At 50.0% G+C, this 20,009-nt stretch overlaps 1 protein-coding gene across 8 annotated transcripts in view; it reads left to right on the plus strand.

Annotated features, from left to right (window-relative positions):
- The window catches only part of IQSEC1 (IQ motif and Sec7 domain ArfGEF 1), a 227,441-nt gene extending 208,627 nt beyond the window's left edge, over positions 1–18,814 (plus strand). For 5 of the 8 annotated variants that reach the window (XM_084872432.1, XM_084872430.1, XM_084872431.1 and 2 more), the window contains 8 exons: positions 1,513–1,652; positions 2,079–2,108; positions 3,440–3,565; positions 4,729–4,828; positions 7,079–7,240; positions 8,239–8,415; positions 13,278–13,327; positions 14,546–18,814. In XM_084872432.1, coding sequence (XP_084728558.1) covers positions 1,513–1,652; positions 2,079–2,108; positions 3,440–3,565; positions 4,729–4,828; positions 7,079–7,240; positions 8,239–8,415; positions 13,278–13,327; positions 14,546–15,094 — 1,334 coding nt within the window. In that variant the 3' untranslated portion in view covers positions 15,095–18,814. The remainder of the gene's footprint in view (positions 1–1,512; positions 1,653–2,078; positions 2,109–3,439; positions 3,566–4,728; positions 4,829–7,078; positions 7,241–8,238; positions 8,416–13,277; positions 13,328–14,545) is intronic. The other 3 variants (XM_084872434.1, XM_084872435.1, XM_084872437.1) reach the window with 2 other exon arrangements.
- Positions 18,815–20,009: the final 1,195 nt, after the last annotated feature.

Below are 20,009 nucleotides of genomic sequence, written 5' to 3' on the forward strand. Positions count from 1 at the left end.
TCCTGCTCTTGTGTTCCTTCTGTTTTCTTGAGGTCTTCTTCTCATACAGATCATGTCTTGCAAGTCTAAGTTCGGGTTCATTTTTCTTTGTGAATTTCAAGTAGTCATAAATCACAACACAGCCGTCTGGCCACCACCAAAATGGGTTCTGGTTCCAAATACAAAGATGACATTTGGTGTGGTCTTATATAATTTGGCTAGTTCTCCCTGAATCTCTGTCTTGGGTACTGATGCCTTCCCAGGGTGAAGGACATCAATGATCATTTGTTAATGCTGGAGTAGTCTGTTGGCAATGAACTTCCTGGTCCAGATAGTTACTGTGTCGTTCATGGTGGCGGCCAATCTTCAAGCAGGCAGGAAGAGGTATTATATTTTTTAAACAAAAGTTGGTCTAAATCAAGTCCAAGTTCAACTGTGAGCTTGTTGAGTTGTTTAAACTTTCTACTCATCTCCTTTATTTTTGTGGTAAAGGCTGCTCTGTCAATCCCTCTCCTGGATCAGATAATTCTCCTTCAGATCTTTAGGTCCTCCCTGGTGCGCCATAACACGAAGGCTAGAGAGAGCAGAGGCCACCAGGACACAGGGAGGAGCACTTCCGCCCTTCCCAAGCTTGACTGACCCCTGAGGGCAGGGAAGCTCACTTGAGAGCACTCAGCTGGTCATTCCCCTGCTTGGAGCACTCACTGGGTGAGGCCCTCTGCTAGGTCAAAGGTCTTGGTAAGCCCCTCCCCATAACCTCAACAGTTTTACCAATCCTTTAGTTGAGCTAGTTTGTGGTCTGAGGATGGATGTGGGTTTGTGTTCCTCCTGTGAGTAGGGCTGAGTTTCTTTTCTCACAGCAATTTTCATAGTGGTGTAGCAGAAGGTATGCACTTGTTGTCAAAGCAATCCAAGTTTTAGTCATGCCCCTGGTTTCCGCCCATGAGATATAGGACAACAGCTGGCAAATGCACCAAGATCTCACTCTAAGGGCTATGCCAAGAGCTGCTCACACTTCTCACCAAAGCTCTGAAAAGCCACCCATGATCTTGGGGGCCTTTTTCACAGATGCTCAGCTCAGAAAGATTGAGTCACAAGACTCACAAGGGGTGAAGTGAGGATGGGCCCATTGTTGGAACCTGAACTTACAAACCCTCTCCTCACCTCAAACCCACTATTCTCCAGGCCTTAGCATTCTTATCTATGGAATGGGGATGGCATGCCCACCCTACGGGGCTGTGGTCAGGATCAGCAAGGTAATATTTATAAAGCCCTCCATCAGCCCTCCTGTGCTCGTCCAAGTGGCTGTGCTGGCCTTTTCCTTGGTGAAGGATTCTGAGGAATTTGTGGTTGACTGAGGATGTTCAGTAGCCGTGGGTCTGGAAAGTCTGTGGTTCTGCTGGGACTGGTGAAAGGGATAACTGTTCTGATTTGGGTTAGAAACTGGTAAATTGGAATAAGCCTGGGGCTTGAGGCTGAAGGGACCACCCAGACCCCAGCCTGACTAATGCCTGGCCACTATCTCCTGCCTAGGTGTGGACGATGGTGAGGACATTCCCCGAGAAACACTGATAGGTATCTATGAACGGATTCGCAAGCGGGAGCTGAAAACCAATGAAGACCACGTGTCCCAGGTGCAGAAGGTGGAGAAGCTTATCGTGGGGAAGAAGCCGGTATGTGGTAGCCCTATGTCCCAGGGGAGTGTGCGGGGGCATGAGGTGCTCACACCCCCTTCCCATCCAGCACCCTGCTGGCCTTGGCTTCTGCCAGTGGCTCTGATCCCCCTTCAGGCAGGGCTGGTGAATTCTTTCAGGATTTGGGTTTCTTCAAGAGACTTCTAATAACAACCATCTGCTCTGGGTTAAAGTTGGAGAAGCTGAGGACTTTAACAAACCAATGGGCAGGTTTCACAGTTCCTTGGTGACTTGGGAATGCATGCCCTCAGCCTGAGAATGAGAGGGCCTTCCCTGTCTACCCCCTTGGGTGAGGCTGGATAGAGCTAAAGAAAGATGCCTTGGGAGAGTATTGCCTGTCAGGCACCCAGGTGCATCTTTTGAAACATTGATCTTTTTTCCTTTGTTTGCTATTTCCCCATTTAGATTGGATCCCTGCATCATGGGCTTGGCTGTGTGAGTATCCCTCTGCTTTCATGTTCTGGGTAATATCCCACCTTGAGGTGGCCCATGTGCCCACATCCTCCTGCTCCCAGATCCACAGTTCTGGTTGCTTGAGTTAATTCTGCAGCAGTAAGAAATTTTATTTTCATAATTAACCCAGACTCCAATCTCTGCAGGCCCAGAGATTACAGTCTCATGGGGAGGGCTGTGCTGTCAGGCTGAACGTAGATAGTCTCCTTCCCTCTCCTCTGGGCCCAGTTGAGCTCAGAGACTCAGGCTGGGCCCCAGACACTGAGACGCTGATGTTTATTGGAGGGCCTTCTCTTTCCCCACCCAGGCCAAGCTCTGCCCTCCAAAATGGGCTTCTGTGACCTGCCCTTGTCTACCTCTTGAGCCTCAAAAGCCATTATCCTCTTTACTTTGTACTTTTGCACCAAACAATATTATGCCCTGAATGTGCTAGGCTGGGCCATGCATTTCCCTCCCCTTATCTTGTCTTCCTAATGTAGTGAACTTGGGCATCCTTCTACCAGAGCACCCTTGCAGAGTTGGCACCTTCTGCAGAGTTAATGCTTTTTGGCTACTACTATGCTTACCCTCTGGGGGTCTTAACTGGACATGTACTGTCTCCTTACTGGCTCATCTGTCTCCTGTGGGGCTTAGGGGCACTCCCAGAGCAACAAGTGGGCCTACATGATGGTTTGCCATACCAGGCCTTGAAAGCAGCTTGGACTGCGGCAAGGTCGGAGGCTCTTTGAATCTGTGACAGGTGTGTTCAGAAGCAGGTGTACAGAGCAAAGGGTCAGACCAGACCCCACAGAGCAGTGGCTGCTGGCTCAAGTTTGAATAAGGTCTTTCAGGCTTCAGAGATGTGGAAATCATTTAGGAGGGGGTCTGGAGAATGGGACAGTTCCAGACTCTGCAGCTCCTCACGTGGCTGAAGCAAGTTGTTCAGTTTCTCTGTGCCTCCGTTTCCTCATCTAGGGTAGATTCTCTCTAGAAAAATATTTGCAGGAGACTAATGGGCACTTTGGGGACTCAGAAAACAAACATTCCTCTCTAGCTGGGGGCTCACATGTGAGCATGATTCTCTAAAGAGTCTGGTACCTGCCTGAAAGAATCGAGCAGAGGTCTCGCCAGAAGCGGCACCTTTACCCTGGCTCTGCAGGGCAGGCGGGAAAACAGCTGCAAGCCAGAAACATGGTTCATTCTGCATGGTCTGTAAGAAAAGGTGTTTAGAACACAGGCCTAAGGCTGGGCTCCTCACATTCAGGCTAGACTCTGTGCTCCAGAGGCTGGGCAGGCTGCTGAGGACACACTTCCCTCCCCCGAACCCCCTACAGGTTCTCTCTCTGCCTCACCGGCGGCTGGTCTGCTACTGCCGACTCTTCGAGGTTCCAGACCCAAATAAGCCCCAGAAACTCGGACTGCATCAACGAGAAATCTTCCTGTTTAACGACCTCCTGGTGGTACGTGGTTCCTCATGGATTCATAGCTGATAGCTGTTATGCAAGGAGACCTGGCTATGTGCATGCATGTGGGGAAATGCCCACACAGGTGTGGGGTAGAGGTGATGGGGTGGGTTGCCAGGAGCAGAATCTAACACAGACTGCTACCATTGAAAATGGGGCATTGTTGGCTTATGTAAAAGTCCAGAAGAGGATTCGGAGCCTCAGCCTTGGCTATTCCAGAGGCTCAAACATGATGATCTCCATTGCTCAGCTGTGTAGGCTCTTCCTCTTTATGGGCTGCCTTCTTGGGCAGGTTTCATCCTCTGAGGGAAAGTCGGCCTTGGGAGCTCCAGGCTTAATTGTGTCTCCTCAGCCACCGGTAGGATTCTCTTCTTAAAAATCCCAGCAATGGTCTTGTTTCCAGGGCCTGAGCCACACCTAGTCATGGGACCAGGCAGTTGTGGTGCTGTCTAAGCCTGGATCACAGTCCCCATGACTAATGGATTGAGGGTAGCAGATGGGGGTTCCCCACAGAGATATTGAGGAGTGCTTCTCCCCCACCCCCACCCCTAAAAAAAAGGCAGCACGGATGTGAGCCAGTGGGGATGAAGATGCCTCTTCAAAGAACAGGGGAAACTTGTTCTTGGATCTTTGTCCCCTTGCATGCTACAGAATTTCTTGCTGGTCCCCACCTGCTTAAGGATCAGTTACACTTCTGTGACTCCTGAGGTGGGAGTCAGATGTGTGGGTTCAGTTATTTATTAAGCATCCTGACCTTGAGCAAGCCACTTTACACCTCTGAATCTGTTTCCTTTCTGAAATTAATCTCCGAAGGCACAGTGATCAGACAGGATCCTGGACATGAGACCTTTGCATCTTTAGTGCCACATGTGGCAATGTGACTGCCAGCTCTCTGCTGGGTTGAGGGGCTTTATAGCCAGTTGGGGTGGCACTAGGGTCTGGCAGAAACAGAAAGCTGTCTACATCAAGGAGTGAGTGGGCGTGTGTTCTTCCCTGTGTCAGGTCCTTCCTCCTGCAAGGCCTCCTGACTTCTGAACCACAGAGTCATTCTTACAGAAACATGTGGTCTCCAGCAGATCCATTTTCAGTCCTGAGCTCTTGGAGCTGCTCCAGGGCAGGGCAGATGGTATGGCTCAGTTTCTGTCTCTGGTTGCCCCCAGGTCACCAAGATCTTCCAGAAGAAGAAGAACTCAGTGACATACAACTTCCGGCAGTCTTTCTCCCTGTATGGCATGCAGGTCCTGCTCTTCGAGAGCCAGTGTAAGTCTGAGCAGCTTCCCGGGCCTGCGGTGCATGTGCTGGAGCACTGCTCAAGACCTGTATCCCACCTTACTCTCTCCTTTCTCCTGTGCCATCAAGGACAGAGCCCAGGGTAACTTCAATGCTCTGAAAGGCAGCAGTAATTGGGAAGAATTTAATAACAATATATATGGTGTTCAGTGGTTTACTTTTATTGTTACTTCTTACAGGTGATAAGAGTAAATTTATTTATTTATTTATTTATTTTTAATATCTTTTATTGATTTTTTTACAAAGGAAGAGAGAGGGATAGAGTTAGAAACATCAATGAGAGAGAAACATCTACCAGCTGCCTCTTCCACACCCCCGACTGGGGATGTGCCCATAACCAAGGTACATGCCCTTGACCGGAATCAAACCTGGGACCTTTCAGTCCACAGGCCGACGCTCTATTTACTGAGCAAAACCAGTTTTGGCCAGAGTAAATTTATTTAAATAAATGTTGATAAGAAAGCAAGAAGTAAGTGGCATAAATTATATGCAAATGTGGCCAAACAAATAGGTGAAGGTAATACAGGACTATAGGTGCAGGGCTTAGCCATGGAATGGACCTCCAAGGTTCAAACTGGCTGTGTGGCCTGGCTGCTTAATCTCTCTGGGCTGCGTGTCCTTTATCTGTGACATGGGTGGTGTTACGCCATAGGGTTAGGTGCAAGTGGAAGTCAAGTGCCACTGGAGACCCTCTCTGGGTGTGAGTGGATCGTGGATCTGGGAGTTTTGGAAGGTAGTTGGCTCCTAACCAGGACATCCCCACTGACCTTATCTTTTGACTTTGCTCCTTCACATGTCCCTGTTCTCCTTTTCCTCTCTCCTGTTGGAAGTCCCGAGTGGCAGGCTGACCCAGTCTTTCTAGGATGAGTTGGGGGCAATCCTGCTGGAGTTCCCAAGGGGAGGGCTGAAGGGTCTCCGCAGCAGGGCCGCCCCCATCCTCTCAAACAAGTGGCTGTGGTGCCATGTGATCAGCTTCCATCCACAAGTGGAAAGTTCAGGCCTGGATTTGGGGCTCTTTGCCTCTTCTTTGTCCTAAATGGGACTAACACTTGCTATGTCCTCTCCTTTCTCTCATATCAGGAGAGGCCCAGCATGCCAACCCTGCCATCTCCCCACTTTCAGCCCCATCTGCTCTACCCAAGTCCAAAGGCCTGCCTTGCCTGGGTTTTCATCAGGCAGCACCATGGGGCTGGTGCTACCTCACACTGTCCCCAGCAGCCAGACTAGACTGAATCCCCAGACAGAGGCTGTATCTGAATCATTTTCAAATTCTGAGGGCTCAGCCCATGGTCCTGGGCACAGATGCTAGTAAGAGCTGACCTTCCCTTCCCCAGGCCATGCCTTCACACCAGGGGCTGCATGCTGCCAGCCTCGGGTCAGTCTGGCTCAATTATATTATATTTAGTTTGTATACTTTTAAAAATTTGTTGAGCTGATACTTAAATCCTCGCATTTAATACTTTTGGCTTCTCTTGAAAAATGAGAAGCGATTGGGACTGCTAAGGTCATATTCCTGCCTGCTGGCTCCTGGCTGCACACTCCCTCCCAGCACCAACCTGCACTTGGGAGAGTCACATGGTTTCTAAGCATTTGTGTTTTCAACCTTGACATAGATCAAAAGTGGGATTCATGTTTGAGTCAAGATCTTGCAAACTCCCCATGGCTGAAACTTGATTCCCACTGAGGGGAGAGGTGCTTCCAGGAGACCCGTTGTGCTTGGAAGGGGTACAGGCAAGTCTGAGCAGAAAGACACTGCACTCAGCAGAGAGTGTGTTGGGTGCTGGGATCCACAGTGCATCTAGGGTTGCTAAAGGTCTAGAGGCCATTCGGGCCTGCGATGATGGGTAAGACACTCCACCGAGCACAGAGGGCTGCCCTTCTCTTGGACTCAGCACCTGGCTGCAGTCTCAACGAGAATTTGGGCACCATGACCTTCAGAATGGAGGAGAAGAGGGCCTGGCTTCCCTCAGATCAGCCAGATCTTCCCCGACTCACATATGAAGGAGCACGGACTTGAGTTGGTAAATGGAGGTTGTCTGGTGGTCCCTTCAGTCTGCACTATGGAAGCATTTTCTCCATGTCAGACATGCCTGCTGAGACCTGCATTCTGACCATTTCCCTCATGCCCATCCTGAATTCAGACTGGTGTTTTCTTGATCAGGAGTAGAGATGACAGAGAATGCAAGGGCCTATTGGTTCTCCTCTCTTTTTCCTTTGCAGACTACCCCAATGGCATCCGGCTCACATCTGCAGTCCCTGGAGCAGACATAAAAGTGTTAATAAACTTCAATGCTCCCAATCCTCAAGATCGGAAGAAATTCAGCGATGACCTGAGAGAGTCCATCGCGGAGGTGCAGGAGATGGAGAAGCACAGGATAGAGTGTGAGTTACAGACCTCTTGAGGAGGAAGAGCCAGCAACCCTGGCTTTCTTTTTTTTTTCTTTTTTTCTTTTTTTTCCTTTTTTTCAGAAACATGAAGGGAGAGGGAGAAAGAGATAGAAACATAAATGATGAGAATAATCAATTGGCTGCCTCCTGCCCGCCCCCTACTGGGGATCAAGCCTTCAACCCAGGCCTGTGCCTTTACTGGAAATAGAGCCATGACCTCAACCACTGAGCACCACCGGGCCAGGCTGCCCTGACAGCTTTTAGGATTTGCTGGATACAGGTGTTGGCTCCTATATGGTGGCAGTGACTCTTTGAGCCCACAGAAATGAGCTGCCCTGGTCTTTTCTGGCCTTCCCATGTCTATGTGACTGGCAAACCACATGCCCAGGCCACAGAATGTGGCAAGGGCCTCTTGGTGAGAGCCATGCTTCAGAAGTCCAGGCCTGTTTTGACTGGGGAGGCCCCTGGTTCCTGGTCACCTCCTAGGACAGGAGCACCCAGAGTTCTATATGGTTATTCTATTCATCTTCTGCATCGGGGCCCAGCAGACTGAAAAAGTCACAGCCACGCCCATCACCTGGGTTTGTTGGAGCTGATGATACCCCCTGCTTCTCCTGGCTCCAGATGTACAGGCTCAGGTGTGCCTACCTCTGGCCCTTCCATGAAAGGCCAATTAACACTTGTTTATCCTGACTGAGCATCTGTCTCCTTCTTAACCCTCAGGCCTGGAAAGAGACTGTCTTTCCTGCAGACCATAGGACACTTTAGCCTCTTCAGCCTCCCTCCCTTTTGTTCAAGGTAGCCATCACACTTCTTTCCCAAGACAATGCTCGCACTTCCTTTTTCCCCATTTCAGGTAGATGGGGACTTGGTACAGAGGGTAGTGGTCCTCTTCGTTTCCTCCTGGTGGGGGTTCCTATCCCTGGCTCACCCCAATCCTGACCCTCCCCAGGCTGTGCTCCTCTCACTGGGCCCTTGCTCCTCTATTTCAGCGGAGCTTGAGAAACAGAAGGGTGTTGTGCGGCCCAGCATGTCCCAGTGCTCCAGCCTCAAAAAGGAGTCTGGCACTGGGACACTGAACCGAGCCTGCCTGGACGACAGCTACACCAGCAGCGAGGGCCTCAAGCGCAGTGCCCTCAGCAGCTCCCTGAGGGACCTCTCAGAAGCTGGTAAGAGCTGAGCATAGGTGGTCGGGCATGCATTGTGTGCCAGGATGGTACTACAGTGTGGCTGGCAGTGGAGGACTTGGACAGACACAGCTGGGTTTCCCATGACCATCCCCAAATCAGAACAGCATGTGACCAGGCAGAGGGGTTGACACCAGAAGGCAAGAGAAAACAGGACTAAATTTTTAAGGCAGAACAGCAAGGACGTTACCCCATTCTCCCTTTCTTCTTCTAGGAGTTTTATTTATTTTATTTATTTTCTGAAAATGGCTCTTACAAGAGTGAGCCAGACTCGCTGGTGGATGTGTTCTGTGCACTCTGGCCATGCCCTGGGCTTTAGGCTGATGAATGAAGTGGAGTAAAACTTTCTAAGCTGTGTCTGAAACCCCCTCTCCCACTGTCCCTGGTCTTGCTTTCTTCCCAGTGTTCTCTCTTCTGGGCCTCTGTCCAGCCAGAAGCAGCAGCTACAGGAGTCCCTGGGAGTCAGGGGAAAGCCCTGGTGGAAACTGAATTTTGTTCTTTGATTTTGTGTGTGTTTAATTTGCTGCCTGCCTCCTAACCCCCAAGCAAGCAGCACACCTCAGGCCTCCCAGCTTTCCTGGGGCACAGATGGGGGAGAAGTTGTACCTGGATATCAGGAGCAGGGGGCTTCTCCTGGCAGCCGACACATGGTATGGCTGTCATGGCAGGGGGCAGGTGAAACAGGGAGGTGTGGGTGCAGAGCCAGCTAGTTGCCTGTGAGTGCTGCTCCTGCCTTCTTTTCCTGCTGCGCTGTCAGACAAGCTGTGAAGTGAGGGGTGCATTCTGGCAGTCTCCTCAGCCCCCACTAGTCATGTCAGCTTCTCCTGGGAGGAGGCTCAGGGTTTGCAGTGGAGTGGGGGTGGCAGGTCATTGCACAGAGGGCACAGGGCTGTGCCTAGCACTCTAGGCTCCTGGGACCCTGAGCTCTGCCTGCCCTGACGCCCCAGGTAACCTTGTCCCAGGAGCCCCTACTTTGTTGGAAAAGACCTTCTCAGGATGAGATCAGTGTCCTCTTCTATAGGGGCCCAGCAGCCCCTCCCTTCCTAGAGGCTTGCCTACCTCACCCTGCCTCAGGCATTGCCAAATGGCCAGTTCAAGGCCCCCTAAGAGAGCCTGCTCATGACCCCATCTGGTGCCTGTCTAGCCAGCAGCTGCCTCCCTTTGTTTGGCTTATTTATTTCCCAGAAATGTTTTCTTTCTTTTTTATTTTTTATTTTTTGAGTTGGACTTTTCCTTTGCTTTTGTCTTGTCATTTTTCCCCCCTCCATAGTGAAAGTCAGAAATCCATTGCCAGCATGAGGATTTACCCAGGGCTTCTTAACTCTAGCCCTATTGACATTTTATGTCTGGTAATTTCTTGCTGTGGGGACAGTTCTGTGCAAGAGGTTCAGCTGCATCCCTGGCTTCACCTCCCAGTAATGACAATTGGTAATGTCTCCAGAAATTGCCAGGTGTCCTCTGGGATGCAAAATCACCCTTGGCTGAGAACCACTGGTGATTTCCCAGCAACACATATCTGGACTACCGTGGGCATCTGCAGATTTGGGGCCTGGGGCCTGTGTTTGAGTTTGCTCCGGCCTCTCTGTTCCCTGGAGGCCTTCTCAGGTAGCAGTGGCTCTGCTGGAACTGAGGCTCTCAGCATGTGCCCGCTCTGCTGAAGCTTGGAGCTTAGGAGTCAGAGTCCCTCGACAGGCACACGGCCCTGGGAAGGAAGGAGTTCCAAGATTTGGCCGACTTCCATTTGTTGTTACTATTGCCGCTATCATTTAGGGATTCTGAGCTGAGAAGGGCTCTAGGATTGTGTCCTCTCAGGAATGAAGCTACAATGAAACAAGATCCCAGGAAAGAAAGGCCCCCTGATCTCATGAAGGTTAGAGGATGAGGTAAGGTGGGTCCTGGCAGTCGCCAAGGCCCCAGACTAGGGACAGGCCACCTGTGACTTCCAGTGAGGGAGACAGGCCAGTGTCAGCAGCCTTTCAGAAGACGCTGGGCTTGGCAGTCGGAGACGTGGTGTTATATGCTCTGGACTAGGAGGTGCAAAGCTCTCTAGAGTTCGTGTCACTCCCACTCATCATGGCCTGCACCAAGATGACCTTGTCAAGAAGGGGCAAGGCCCTGGTCAGCCTGTTTTCTCAGGAAAGCCAGCGCTCATTGATTGGCAAGTCATCACTCCCAGAGAAGCTGCCCAATCCTGCACTCACACTTCTGTCCAGGAGACAACTCCTAGCAATGTGGCCTCAGCCCTTCATGAACCTTGAGGACCCAAGAGGCAGTCAAGCTTTGATGCCATGACTGGCAGCAGAAGCCTCCAGGAGACCCAGCCTTTTGAATGGTAGAGGAAGGGCCTGGGCTCCAGTCCCAGCTCCTGCTGAGCTGCAAAGCCTCAGTCCATGTCCCTTCACTTGGTCTTCCTTCGGTTCGGCCGTTTGTGTCAGTGGCACCAGAGCCCTGCTGGCCTATGATCGAGGACTGGCGAGGACCAGGATGCAGTGTGACTGAGCCTCCGCCCTGCCCCAGGTTAGCCAAGTCATGGTCAGCACTGTCTGTAGGCCGTGGGGGCCTTCTGCTCTCCCAGCCTAACTGCTCCACACCAGCTCCGGGGATGGGGGACCTGCCTGCACCCATCACCTCTCCAGGCGCAGAGCTGAGACCTCCTGCATCCTGTCTGGGAAGACTCAGGAGCTCTTGGGGCCCCAAGACAGGCCCTCCACACACAAACGACCTGTGGCAGCTTTCCCTGGGACAGGGCCATACTCAGGGCTGCCCTCGGGATGGCCACCCAAACAGCCCCTCAGAGGACACTCAGCACATTGATTTCAGACTCACACTGATAAGATCTTCTCTCCCCTCTTCCTGCTGCTCATTAGCTATCAGGCCATGGCCAAGTTACAGTGCTGGGCTTCAGTTTCCTCAGCTGCAAGGTGGGGACTAGCACTTCTCTCAAGGATCTCTGTGAGAGCCAGCACGTGCCAGTATAGAACACAGCCTGGCCCCCTGTGTGGATGTGGTCACTGAGGAAGTGTACCTGTGTGACTTCCAGCATTGCCAAGGGCCACAGGGCAGCCTCTGGGTAGAGAGCCCTGCCTGCATTCTGGCCTGACTCTACCAGGCAGGGGAAGGCTCTGAAGAGCCATGCTGGGAGCCCCTTCCAGACATGGTTTCTGATCAAGCAGGGACGGGGCTCACTTGAAGCTGGTGCAGGATCCAGAGAAAGGGGGAAGATGACCTGGAAACAGCGCAGAGCAGGGGCAGTGTGGGTGCGTGGGTGTGAGCCACTGCTCTGGCATGCTTTGCCTTGGTTCATAGATAGTGTGTGTGCATGTGTGCACACACCTGGACACGGGTGTGCAGCGGGCAGAGTCTGTGAGTGGGAGCTTTGGGACAAGTGCAGAGCTCCTGTAGGGACACCCACATCTCATACTGGTCTGAGAAGTGGAAAAGATGGCTTCTGAGAAACTTAACATTCCTCAAAGACATCTAAGTTAAGGCTCTCCTGAGTCTTGGCCCATGCTGGGCAGGAGGAGGGCCTTGAGAAGGTCACTCCTCACTCCAGCTGGAAGATGAGGAAATGTGACCTCATCTTATTTCTGTCTGGGATTAAGAGTTTTCCCTGGTCCTCAGGAACTGGTGGAAAACACTTTTGCTTCCTTCACTGTGTGGCCCTGTCTGGAGTGGGCTCTGAGACCTTCTCATATGTGCAAAAGTCCATCAAGGCCTTCTGTGGACTTCAGGCTGGGGTATCAGCAGGCAAGGCAAAGGCATCTTCCCTGAGCCTGCTGCTCACTGCCTAGGAGTGAGGTCTTACTTGGGGCATGGCCCACCATGCTCAGGTGCTGCCCCGAGGCCCAAAGGACCCACAAGCACCCTTTCCACAGAGGTGTGGGCCACAAAGAGGTACATGGCAATACCATCTTTCAGGCTCCTGGGCCTGACCTGGAATGCAGCATGGCCCATCTCAATCTCCACTACCATCTGCATTCCCAGAGACCTGATGGAGGCTGGACCCCTAAGCTTGGGCAGCATTGTTTCCGCTGGCCTGGATGTTCTGCTGGAACCCATAGAAGAAGTCCTCTGGAGGGACCGTGGAGGCCAGGATGGGCACTGGGCATCCAGCACCAAGAGGAAAACTCAGCCTTCCTCTAATATGGCTAACATATGTTGAGTGCCCACATGTGCCATGCTCTGGGAACATAAAAAGGCATTGGCAGTGAGAGCTGAGAGAATGCTCGTGACATCCTGCGGGGTGTCCATAGAGGGGTGCAGGACTCCAGGCCCCTCCCAGCAGCCCCTGACTCATCCTCCTGTCCCTGGCCAGGACCCTGCACAAACCAAACACTCAGCCCCAGAGGCACCAGGAGAAAAAGGATGGGAAGTTTCTTTTAATTATGACTCCCACCCAGCCTGGAGGGTGAGATGTATATGTATGTGCAAATACATAGCATACATATATGAAATTCACTAAAAATCAGGCTGGTGCAGGACCACATTTTGTTTTTAGTCATTGCAGAAGCTTCCTTCACCCTGTTCCCTGTCAGCAGTTGGCTGAGGCCAACTTGAGCATGGGACTTTGGGCCCTACCTGTGAACCCAGCTCAGCTCCCCCAGAGGCCCTCTCTATAGTGGGCCAGTCCAGGAGAAGGAGCTGGTTGAAAATTTATTTTTTATGTTTTCTAATCCTGTGTTTTTTTAAATAACTATCTACTGTCCTGCAACCAGCTTCCCCACTGAGCCCCTTCTCCTACCCTCACACCCAGCAGGTGGGCCCCTCCCTGAGCTGGTGGTGGTGGCAGCACAGTGCCCGGGCCTGTGCCTGAGTCTAACTCTGGTATTGCATGTTCTGGGCAGGGAAGCGAGGGCGTCGCAGCAGTGCGGGATCGCTAGAGAGCAATGTGGAAGTAAGTAGGAAGCACCTACGTTCAGCTGGCTGTTGTGTGTTGCCTCCCTGATCCTTGGTTTATACCTGTTGTCTTTTTATTTTTATTTTTTGCGCTTTCATTACTGCACAGAGGCACAGACACCCCTTCCCCCCTGCCTGCTTCAGCCCAGTGCATGCCAGCTTCCCCTCTGCTAGAATCTCACCGCTTGTTTGGGCTGGAGTGGGGGTGGGGAAGGCTGGTTCTGGATTGTGTGTTTTAGTTCCCACTTCACCCCTGTGCCCTGTGGCCCCAGCATGGTTCATTAACATCCCTGGCTCCTGGGCACCCCCACCCCGCCCACCAGCACTGCTCCTAGGCCAGAAGCAGCAGCTGCTGAGCACCAGGCAACTTCCCCATCAGCCTGACTTCCATGCTCCGAAGTCCCCATTGCATTCTTTCTGGAGTTTCAGTTGCTGTGTGTCTGCAGATAGGGCACGATGGAATTGCTTAACTAGCTCGGGGGATGAGGAAAACCATAAGACAACAAAACTGTGGATTTCATGAGATTTCATTCATCCTCCAGCCATCTCTGTATTACTGTTCACATCTTAACCTCAGCTTGCAGATATTTTTGTTTCTTTCTCCTTCTTTGGTTTGCAGTAGGTAGCTGCAGTAAAATGCCTAGGCAGTCCCCACGCCCAGGACAAGGGTTCCCGAGCCTCTCCTCTCCCTTCACCGCTTTCCCAGAAACCTGGGGTTCCACACAGGCAGAGCAAATGCCCTCAGACCCTTGGGAGGAACCAGGAAAGCTGAGGCTGCGATTTCAGCAGGAACAGGGTTCCTCTTCATGCACACTAGCCTGCCCCACTCCCCTTAGCACACACTGTTCACAGAAACCCCAAACAAACTTCTGATCGGAAAGCTCAGGGTGCTTGTCAGGAGAGAGCCCAAACGTGTGCTGCTGCTGCTGCTGCTGCTAGGACTAGAAAGGAGGGCCCTCCTCTCCCGCCCCAGTCTCCCTCCAACCCCCCATCCTCCCTGGAACATCCCTTCTCAGGGTCCCGCCATCCCTGCCCCTGCTGACTTGCCTCAGTAGTGTGAGAAGTCCAGCCTCCGCCAGCCCCACCCTCTGCGGCAGTGAGTTGAACTAAAGATTATCAGTCAGTGGGTGAACTTTTTACATTAAAAAAAAAAAATCATTCTGACATAAATGCTTTAAGATCTTTTAATTTTGATTTCTATGAATTTCCTTTTTAGGGGTCCATCATTAGCAGTCCTCACATGCGCCGGAGAGCTACATCAACACGCGAGTGTCCATCTCGCCCACACCAGACTATGCCTAATTCATCCTCCCTCCTGGGCTCCTTATTTGGGAGTAAGAGAGGGAAACCCCCTCCTCAGGCTCACCCACCTTCAGCCCCTCCCCAGCCACCCCTTCACCCTTTAGGCCTGCCCCATCTGCAACACTCCATGGTGGGCCATCACCAGGGGCCTGCAGAGGGCCCTCCACAGGTCCCGACGCATGGCCACCATACCCAGTACTGCCACGTGCAGCAGAACCCACCCCCCTACCACCACCACCACCACTACCACCCCCCCCAGCACATCCAGCATGCACACCAGTACCACCACAGCCCCCATGGGGGGCACTTGCCCTATGGGACCCACACGCACAGCCACCCACCACTGCCCTTGGCCCATGCCAGCCATCCGGGCCATGCAGCACACCACCACGGGCATTCCTCCGCCCCACCACCTCCCCCTAGCAACAAGGCCAAACCCAGTGGCATCAGCACAATTGTGTAGACAGCTTCGGCCAGGGTCCCAGACTCCCCAGAACAAGTGCACACCACAAGAGGCATGGCTGGGGCAGCCAGCCTCAGACCAGACCCAGGGCACTTCTGTTTCCATCCTCCCATCTCCCCACAGCCCGGACTGAACCCTTGAGCACATGGGCTTGTGTTATAGGGAGCAATGCTCCTGATTTAATTTAGCATTGGTGTCCTGGGCTCCATCCACCTCAACCCAAGGGGTGGGCCGCAGGCACTAACAGCCTTGAAACAGTACCTCCAGCCTAGGAGATGTTGCCCCCCCTCTTCTCCAGCTGCAGTCCTCAGCTCTCTCCTCCCTAATTGTACACAAATATGAAAAGCCTAGAAAAAGAAGAAACAAGATACACAAAAAAAAAACAGAGACAGAACAAATCAGAAAACCCAAAACTTGCTGCATTATTGCTCTTTCATTGACAATGGGCAAAATTAAGTAGACCTGATATGGTTGATGAAAATACGTAAGTAAACTTTATATAATATAAATATATATAAATAGATAAATATATATATACATACTGTATAGGTAGTATTTGTGTGTGAAAGGCAAACATTTCAGTCCACAAAAATTAGCAATATAGACTTTACAAGGAGCTCCACATACCTGATAGAAAGACAGTACCTTAGATGAATGTGAGAGTAGACCAAAAACCTAAATGCTAGGAACAAACTCAGATACTTCCATATTTTCATAAAAAGCAGAGAAGTCCCTCTAGGACTATTCATTACTTATTCAGTCATTACTAACTGTGCCAAGTAACATAGCATCTAACTATTTAAAAAGTCTAGTATCGCTTTATATAAATCCTTATTTTATTAACAGAATACTATCATAAGTAATCAGTATTATAACTGCTCTGTTATTTCAGGTAAGCAAATAGATAAAATGCAGTAAACTACAGAGCAACTCAGGATGGCTGGTTAAGAACTGGCTGTCTTAGAGTATTGGTTACACACATTCATGACACTTGAATAGCTGTGATAACTGTGAATTTCCATGACCCATGGTTCTTTTATATGCACATGATTTGATGCACACTCATTCAGAGTCCTCTGAGAGGGGCATCATACACTGCAGACGTATCATCTCCAACATGAAAAAGACCAGCTCTCATCCTTGCCTCCCTCAGCGCCATAACTTCCTCATCCTGTTTCCAACTGTAGCAGGAGCCTCTTTCAAACCTGCAGGCTAATGTTAGCATTTAGCTCCCCAGGGCGGTGTGTGTGTTCCTGTTTTATTTTCTGAGTGGTGGCCGTGATCATTGTAACTTCATGTAGCCATGTGCTAGCATAACCCCTGTGTCATCACCGTGGCCCCTCTGATCCTAGCTGACAAGTGCCCAGCCCTCACTGGTGAAGCCCCCGTTGCCTTGTCATGGTCCAGTTAGCTGCCAGGGCATCACATGACTCCCAGCTGTGCTCTTGTTGCTTCCGTCTTGTGACACCATCTGCTCCCCTGGGGCCGGGGCGCTGCACGCGTCCGGTTCTGTGCCTAAGTCACATGGGCCGTACTTTGTAGTTTCAGCCTTTCGCGACACTGCAGCCACCAGTGCTGTGTTCCTAAGCCATGGGACCGAGGACTGCCCACGGCACCTGCCCAGGCGGAGACCCCTTTCAGAAAGGGCGAAGCTGACAGGACTGTGGGCTGTGGAGCTCCGTGCTCCGGGGAAGGTGTGGCGAGCTGTGGCCAGACTGCAGACGACAAAGGGAGCCCCCCCTAGCCAGCTGGCTGGGCATCTGTCCATTTTCCACCTTTGCCATGTCATTGAGGCCATCATACCAGCAAATCTGCAAACTGAGCACTTTGTTAATCTCCACAGAGAGCAAATACAGCAATCTAGAGTTATGCCTTTTAAAAAAGGAAGTGAGACTTTACCCTGCCCGCCTTTACCTTCCCATTGGTACAACTTTTCTGTCTTGGACATCTGCTCAGAGAGGAGTAAAAAGCACAGGTGTGCCTGATCTGGTCCAGGCCCAGCTGGTGGGAGGCCCCCCAGCCCATTGACTCCTGAATTCTTTTTCTTTCAAAGCCAGGCTCCCAAGGCATTCTCTATTGTGCAGTTTAAAGGATGTTGTTCTGACAAGGGAAAGTCAAATTGTACTGTGTGTCATCAGTGTTGATTGTATGAAGCCACATTTATATATTGTATATTCACAAAATATATCAGTGTTACTGTTGACAAATAGTTGAGGTAAAATGATAATATTAAATATGCTGGCTTTTTTTTTTTTTTTTTAAATCTCTGTACCAATGGTAGAGCTCAACTGTAAATTCTATGTTGTTCCAGAAAAGATACAGGCTGTTAGTATAAGGTTGCTCTTTCTGAAGGGGCAATAACCAGGGAAAAACAAAACAAAAAGAATCAACAGTACATTCATTGATGGGGCCAGAGAGAGGGGCTATCTCTCCATCCTCCGTGCTCCAAGGGCCATTCAGAACTCACCTCCAAACTGTTACTGACATGCCCTGAAGCTTTGTCAAGTGCCACACACAGGGCTAGGTCTAGTGAAATAGGACTTCCTGAACAAACTCAGTTTCTCCCTCTGTTTCCAACTTTATTCAGGGTATTGGGTTCAGAACTGTGAAGTGTGATTATTCTCCATGTTTTATTTGTAAACCTGTTCTGGAGGCGTTCCCAGAAGCACACTGTTCCATCGAAGAGGCTGGAGGCAGCTGCCCAGATCTTATCTGGGCAGCAAAAGCTTAAGATAAACATGTTCCCCATGTTGCTTTCACAGGGCTGGGATCCAGAGACCTGTAGGGACCTGTTGTTCACAGGGGCCTTGTCCCCTCAGGAGGCTGAGTGCCACCACATTGCTTGTGCCATCTGGTTTGTCAATATACTCGGGACATCTTCTCAAGTCACGCAAATTATTTCAATTACATAATTTCTGACAGGAGCAAGAGACCTTAGAGAAAACATCTGGTAGTATCATAAAAATCTTTTCTGGGACAACAGTTAAATCATATATTTGTACTTTTTTTAAGTTTATTAATGAATTGCACAACACTGTAAAAATAAAGTCCATCCTAATATGACGTGCACATCTTGTTAACAATGTCTCCAGTCTCCACGGAGCAAGACTTCCCACCCTGCGCGGCATGCAGCAGAGCCTCCTCTCCATCTTCACAATGACCTAGAAAGACAGTGGACACTTACACATGGCCCTAGGTATTGACTCAGCATTCCATATGAAGCTGTGTCTACAGGTTAAGCATGCATCTTACAGTTTTGTTGTAAAAATACCATCACCTTCCTGTCTGAAATGAGTAACTTTGTACATATTTTAAATAACAATAATCAAAGAAACATTGCACAGTGAATCAGTGTGAAGTGGGGGTGGTGAAAAGGGATAAGCAGGAAGAGCCTGTACCTCATGTGCATGTATGTTGGTGTTGGTGTTGCTGTTCTGTCTGCGGTCTTGCTGAGGCCGCATGCAATATCTGTCTCCTCTTGAGAACTGTCATTCACCTTCAAGTTGTTTCAAATTACTAGAATCAGGTCTTGAGTAAAGACTGTTCAAAGACTTTAAGGAATGCCTTGCTCACAAGAAGCCTGATGCCCACTCTGTAACTTTGGGGAGGAAAGGAGTGCTTTGTTTTAATATGCATTTGTTTGTGAGTAGTAACAGACTCTATTGATGTAAAACCATAGCTGTGATCATGTGGAGAAATCAAATAAATTCTTTAAAATTCTCGGACTCTCACTTTCTCTGAAAAGTCCAGGTATTTCCCTATTGGCCCAGAGAGATGTCCAGTTGACAGGTGTGCCCATCTTTGTCGTGACTGCAGGCACTGGGTCTCCTGGACTTGAATTTGAGAATGTTTTAGATAAAGGTGCATATCCCAACTTCAACTTCAATAAAATATGTCAAAGGTAATTATAACTTCTAGCAACTTTCAAATTTTAGTGCTTTTATTAGATTAGAGAGAGAAGGTGGCCCATATGAAGAGCTGAGGTGGGCCGGAAATGGCTTACGGAGGGAAAAACTAATGGTCCAGTTCCCAAATGCTTAAAGAGAGTTTATTTAATTAGGTCAAAGTTGTCTGTTTTTCCAAATTAACGTGATGTGCAGAATCCCGGAAGGTGCATTCTGATTCTACTGGGAAAGTTCTGTGAGAACATGACTGACTTGTGCTGCTGCTTCTTCCTTGAAACCAAATCCAGTTCCAGAGAATACTGCCTTAAAGTTTCACTGCATGTCATAAAATGAAGTAAAACTGACAGATCGAATTTGTGGAAAACAAAGAGGTTTAGTGACCAAAATTAACCATAGCTTACCCCTCAAGAAGTGAATTTTGCCGGGATCGGTTTGGCTCAGTGGATAGAGCGTTGGCCTGCGGACTGAAAGGTCCCAGGTTCAATTCCGGTTGAGGGCATGTAACTTGGTTGTGGGCACATCCCCAGTAGGGGGTGTGCAAGAGGCAGCTGATCGATGATTCTCTCTTCCTCTCTGAAAAATCAATAAAATATATATTTTTTTTTTTAAAAAAGTGAATTTTGATCCAAAGATATTCTCAGAAAATCATTCATTTTCCAGGCCATTCAAGGGTTCTTCAACAGAGTAAAGCTGGTTACTAAAGTCCCCTAAAACACTTATTGATAGCTCTACTTCAGCATTTGGGTTTATGATATTTTGAACTGCACACCAACTTGTGCTTGTCTGCTCCACCAGTGTGTGCGCTCCTTGGGAGCACAGAGTGCACTTGACCCACTTCTCTGTGTCCAGTGACCAGCACAGGACTGGTCTTGTCAAAATGCATCTGAAAGTGATGGTTGGCTTGGGGAAGCAAGGTAACAGCAAAACCACTGGTTAATCTTAGTGTGTGTAAATCATCATCAAAATTTTATGGAAAGTAGTTTGCTCAGTGCTTTGCTACCCTTGGCATT

Source organism: Pipistrellus hanaki, assembly GCF_964339955.1.
Source record: "Pipistrellus hanaki genome assembly, chromosome: 2".
Classification (NCBI taxonomy): domain Eukaryota; kingdom Metazoa; phylum Chordata; class Mammalia; order Chiroptera; family Vespertilionidae; genus Pipistrellus; species Pipistrellus hanaki.